Here is a 5,914-nt window from a genome sequence, read left to right as displayed (position 1 = left end):
ACGAATGATAGGGTTGCAAAGTGTAGGATGTAGATTAGTGTGAGTGTGAGAGAATTGAGAAAGGGTGGTGAGTGAGACAATGTTGGGTGAGAGAGAAAAGTTTTTAGAGTAAAAGAAAGAGTGAGAAAGTGATGGAGTGGACAGTTCAGTGCAGGGAAGTGAATGGAATAAAGTCCTGACTCTGAGAGTGAGAAGAAGACAATGCAAAAAAAAAGGAAAATGAGAAAAGATTGGATATTATTTTTTATTCATGTAAGTTGCAATATTTGCTGGATTATACAGTAATCCACAATAATTAACAACAATAAAGCTGATTATTCAATATGAGTATATAATATAAAACAGGAGAGAATTGGCTCAATCACATACAGGATAGGAAATTCACAAATGCCGCATCATCACTTCTAAACTACTGGACGATTAACTTGAAATTATGCATTATATTCTTTATTCACCGTGGATGGTTATAGACATATTTTAAATTCTCCAAGATTTCAGTAGGTCAAGTTTGAGAAATGAAATATAATTAATAATTTCCATCATGAATAGACATTTGATATTCCATCAGAAAAATCGGTGTCAGCTATATCATCAGTGGCAAGTTAGATAATCGACAACGCAGTACTCCTATCTTTCTCCATCTCCACTGCTATTATAATGTGGACTTCACTATTATCTAACTTATAAACAGCGGAGGAGTCATTATGACGTCATCGCTAGGCGTTCCTGTGTGCGTGTCTGTGTATATTATATCATATAGAAAGTATGAGTGTGTGTGTATTGTCTTTGTTGTATAATAGAGTTCACCTCAGGGAGGTCACCATAAAAGAAAACGACTAGAACTAATAGCTCGGAGTTTTGCGTGGATCAGCATGGTTTTTGTTCCTAAACGTTCTTCTTTTCAGGAGAATACCAGTTACTGTTATCACCTCCATGAAGTAATTTTCCATATTCTGGAAGAATCATGATTGCCATCATCATAATGAGAATTCTACTCTTCTAGAAATTATCAACATTTTGTAGATAACGGCAGTGTTTTCATTAAATAACTTCAGTTATTCCATTTTTAGTTTTCCACGTCTGTTGTAGTTTGATAGTTTGATTAGGTCATAGTTTATTCTGAACTAAAGTTATCTTGATGTGCAATTTTCCCATATTTTGGAAACTTTCATTCTTCAAATCATGCTGGGGAAGATCAGAGAGTATTACAATTCTCTGAGAGTAGACAAATAAAAGTATCAATTTACATCATAATTTTCAAACTCTCATTTTCTCAATTAATACCCTAGGATAGTTTAGAAAAGATGTCATTCTATGGAAGCGATGAAAGTTTCATTAAATAGGTACTTCTACTATTCTCGTGGTGAATTCTCATGAAGAACGTCCTTGTTACCCTTCTCACCTTATGGTTCAAACACGGCTGTGCTTCGAGAATATTGACTTTCTTTCTTGCTGCAAAATTATTTCTTCAATATGTGAAATATTTCTTATATATGTTTGATTTTGGAACATCCAAATTCAAAAATCTACTTTGTAATAATAATTAAGGACTGAACATTTTGTAGAGTGAACAACTACAAGACTTAACTTATTTCGCACTATGTGTAACCCCATCTAAATTTGGGAGAGGAATAGCACAAGGTTGCCTTTTTTCTCACCCTATCATTTCGATAATGCACCTATTGTATGAATGAAGAGCATGGGTTACATAATAGTTGATCATAACTGTGACATTGAAAATCCACAGTCCATCCACAGTTACCAGTTACATCCCATTAGATCTCAGTCGCTGTATATGCAATCAGTGGGAACTACATGTGAGGAAGTCTCTGGATGTCTGTAGTGTTATATGAGCACTATACCCATGTATAGAATCATGAAGAATCATAAATACTTTTTCAACAGTTCTCTATAATAGAATAATAATGGAAAGAATTGGCTTATACACGTACGGGATACAAAATACACAACTACACAACTAATCTCGCATATAGGTTCCTAATCTACCAAGGATGGTTATAGACCTATCAACTCTTCAAGATTTGAAGGAATTGAATTTTTAGTTTGTCAAGCTTTCAATCAGACCCTAGCGGGGCACGAGCTGTTTGCTAGTTATAACATGGAATATCATGAATGAAGAACGAAAAAGTTAGTAATGAAGCACTAAACCATTATTCATGAACCAGTATGCCTACTAATAACACATTCTCTTCCACCTATCGGTAATATATTCTGCTTCTGATTATTATTAAACGAAAATCCCAATTAAATGCTGTAAATCACTCCAAAGACCTCTGCTACTGTAGAATAATATTGACAACAGGGTGAACAGCTAGATGGAAATTCGATGAGCGCTACTATACAAAAATCATTTGTAAGCCCGGGAACTGTTTTCAAAAATTGTTTCCCGGGCTGACAAATAATTTTTGTGTAGAAGCGCTCATCGAACTTCCATCTAGCTGTTTACCCTGTTGTCAATATTTGCAGTTGCAGAAGTCTTCGGGGTGATTTACAGCATTTAATTGGCATTTTCGTTTGATAATAATCATTCATTAATTAGCATTTGAACGAATGCAACTTCCAATTTATTTCCATCTGTATTCTTCTTCTTGTAAACTCTTGTAATGTTATAATATCGGGGACCGAGCTTCGTACTGGAGTACGAAAGCATAAAAAAATTATTACGAGAGAAGAAATTATAATAACATTCATACACAAATGCTCTATCCAATCACAGTAAATTGAGATTAATTCCCAGAAGAATGCAGAAAGTTTCTTCACAAAGGCCCAGTTGCACAAAAGCCGGTTTAATTTTAATCCTGATTAACTCCAAGTGAACAAAATCAGAGAAGACCATTTCAAAAAGATGGATCTACTGGATTAATCAGGATTGAAAATACCTGGCTTTTTTGCAAGCGGCAAAAATTGACTGAAAGTTCAACAGCTGAGTCATAATTTTGACACAGTCCCACACACATAAACTCGCTCACTCACTGCCATCACCAACAGACGACGAAATAAATATTATCAGCTGTTTTTCCAAGGATGAATGATGATTATCCTTTTAATGTCCTTCAGCGAGTTTTCCCAGGGATGGGACCTAGTGCAATCGAATCTTTATATTATAAACCTATGTTCTGAATTTCGTGAGAATCGTTAGAGCCGTTTTCGAGATCCGGTGAAATACAAACATATAAACAACTGAACATCTAAACATCCAAACATCTTAACATCTAAGCATCTAAACATCTAAACATCTGAACATCTGAACATCTCAACATCTAAACATCTAAACATCGAAACATCTAATCATCTAAACATATAAACATACTAACCGTCAGGCTCGCTTCGCTCGCCATATCCGTCTAGCCAGGGGGCTCCGACCCCTGGACCCCCGACTGGATTGTCCAAAAATGAGATCAGCGTGCTCGCTTCGCTCGCCTGCATGTAGACCACAGCTGAACCTCTGTACCGAATTTGAAAGTATTATGTCAATTTGATCTTGGAAAACACCTGTTACTATATCGGCGTATCTTTGGCGAACAAAATTCTTCCACCTCAGCTAAACCTGTGTACTGAATTTTTTTCAATATATCTCCATCAATTATTGAAAATGGTGAGGAAACGCAGAAAAGCTGAGAAAACGCTAATTTCGGCTAATTGGATGAATTGGTATTTGGGAGGTCCTGGATAAATGCATTTCAATCTTCAACTTGGTGCCAACCTAACAAAGTCAACTGAGCTTAATGCCAACCTGACAAAATTTTTAATTCAGTTACCAGAACAACTGTTTCGAAGAGGTAGTCTACTCTCTATAGATTATTGTTCTATATTAACATATGGTATGGACATTTCAATTATAATTTTAAGATATTGGAATAAGAAGAATATACATGCTAAAAGAACTTTAAACCCTTAAAAACCACCCTCAGAGTTGAAATATCTCCAAAAGATTTCTCAGTGCGCCTCTAAAGGGCCAACTGAACATACCTACCAAATTTGAACGTTTTTGGTCCGGTAGATTTTTAGTTCTGCGAGTGAGTGTGTGAGTCAGTCAGTCAATCAGTGAGTGAGTGCCATCTCGCTTTTATATATATAGATAAACAGAAGTTGCTCGTTTAATATTATAGGATCACGTGAAAAATCAATTACATTCAATTTAATTTCTTCCCACTCATTAAATTTCAAATTCGGAGACTAATATACTCATCCCAAGCGGATAAACACTTCCAGTGTTCTCCCACAAGCTATCCTATCCCAAAACCAGTAAGTAGATACTAATCCGAGCCCCTAATAGCTCGGTCCAGTCTATAGGGGAGAAACACAAAATAATTACTGCTTGGACTTTACGGCCTCCCATCCATAAGGAGAACCGCAGCTGAAATTTCACGTTTCAAATCCCTGGCGGGTAGGTGGTAATTATTGTTGTTATTATGGGTGTCGGAGCTGACCCTTTAGTAGTCTGTGGTCTACTGGGTCCAGTGGATGTGTGAGAGAGAAAGAGACTGATATGGAGAGAGTGTATGAGTGAGGGAGAGAGAGACAGAGTGAGCCTGTAAGAGACTTGATAGGAACCTTAGTAATACAATAGCAATACCATTAAATTGATATTTGTAGAAACCAGGAGAAGAGGAAGAGAGATAGAGTGAGTGCGAGCAAGAGAGGATGAGGCAGAGTATGACAGAAACAGAATCAGAGAGAAAGAGGATGAGAGAGCGAGTGAAAGTCAGAGTAGAGGAGTAACCAGGAAGGGGAAGTAATTAGAGATATTTGATATTTTTTTTAATACATCTCTCATTGCAAGGTCTGACAAGACCTATGGCAAACACTGGTAATAATAAATAATAATAACACATCTATGATGAAAAATTGATCACAATAATAGAACATATAATACTCTGTTGTATATCCATACTTTTTCACTGTTAAAATTAAACTTGAATTTTAAAAAACTTTTGAAGTGAAAATGCACTTACTTTTGTATAGTGACGATCGTTTCGGCCTGTTCCGTCATCAGATGACCAACAGTTTTTTGATCAAAAGTTTTTTTAAATTCAAGTTTAGAACATAATAACTTATCTGTGGAAACGCATGCTGAGAATGAAAATTGAAAATGAAAGAGAGAGAGAGATGACATGTGGTCATAAATGACCGAAACATGTTGTGATAAAATATTTTAAAAAAAGGGTACTGAGATTTTTATTTTCTTTATATTTTATATTACAAGTAGCCCTATACAAGAAAGTGTAATAAAGATGTTTGTAGTAGATCAATAGATTCAAGTTTGTCCACTCTTTATTCTAGATTGATACAATAAGTACATTATCAAAATTTATTTAAAAAAATACTATTTTCAACTATAATTTTTTCTACTATTTTTCTAACCCATTTGTATTTTTCTGTTTGTTACAGGCGACGGTCCACGAACAAAATACCCAGTGATAGTGTACATTCATGGTGAATCCTACGAGTGGAACTCAGGAAATGTGTATGACGGGACTGTGCTAGCCAGCTATGGTGGAGTCGTAGTGGTCACTGTCAACTATAGGCTCGGAATACTGGGTGAGTGAACAAAAATAATCAATACTCATAATAATGATTTCTCAAAATTCATAGTTATTACTTACATTTACATTTACATTTATTACATTCCTTAATCACAAAATCAAATTAATGATTGGGAGAGAATCAACAGGATATACCCAAAACTGTTCCTCTCCCTAATTTTGATAAGAATAGTTCAAATGAGGTTATGAAAACACTTTCAAAAATCACAAAAACATTCACTATCAGCATATGATCTTACCTTATGTCTGTCTGTCTGTCTTGCCCTATTATTAGTTTAATATCTGTCGTACCCTTATTTCAAGTTTTCTATACGTTTCAAAGTCCCCTGAGTCCAAAAACATGATTT

The 5,914-nt window shown here is 35.3% G+C and overlaps 1 protein-coding gene across 1 annotated transcript in view; it reads left to right on the top strand.

The window, feature by feature from the left end:
• Positions 1–5,558, top strand: part of LOC120354059 — a 195,008-nt gene extending 189,450 nt beyond the window's left edge. The window contains exon 5 of the mRNA XM_039440113.1: positions 5,413–5,558. Coding sequence (XP_039296047.1) covers positions 5,413–5,461 — 49 coding nt within the window. The 3' untranslated portion in view covers positions 5,462–5,558. The remainder of the gene's footprint in view (positions 1–5,412) is intronic.
• Positions 5,559–5,914: the final 356 nt, after the last annotated feature.

This window comes from Nilaparvata lugens, chromosome 13 (genome assembly GCF_014356525.2).
Source record: "Nilaparvata lugens isolate BPH chromosome 13, ASM1435652v1, whole genome shotgun sequence".
In the NCBI taxonomy this organism is placed as follows: Eukaryota; Metazoa; Arthropoda; class Insecta; order Hemiptera; family Delphacidae; genus Nilaparvata; species Nilaparvata lugens.
Note: the sequence above shows the minus strand (reverse complement) of the source record. Positions and strands in the feature narration are given on the sequence as shown.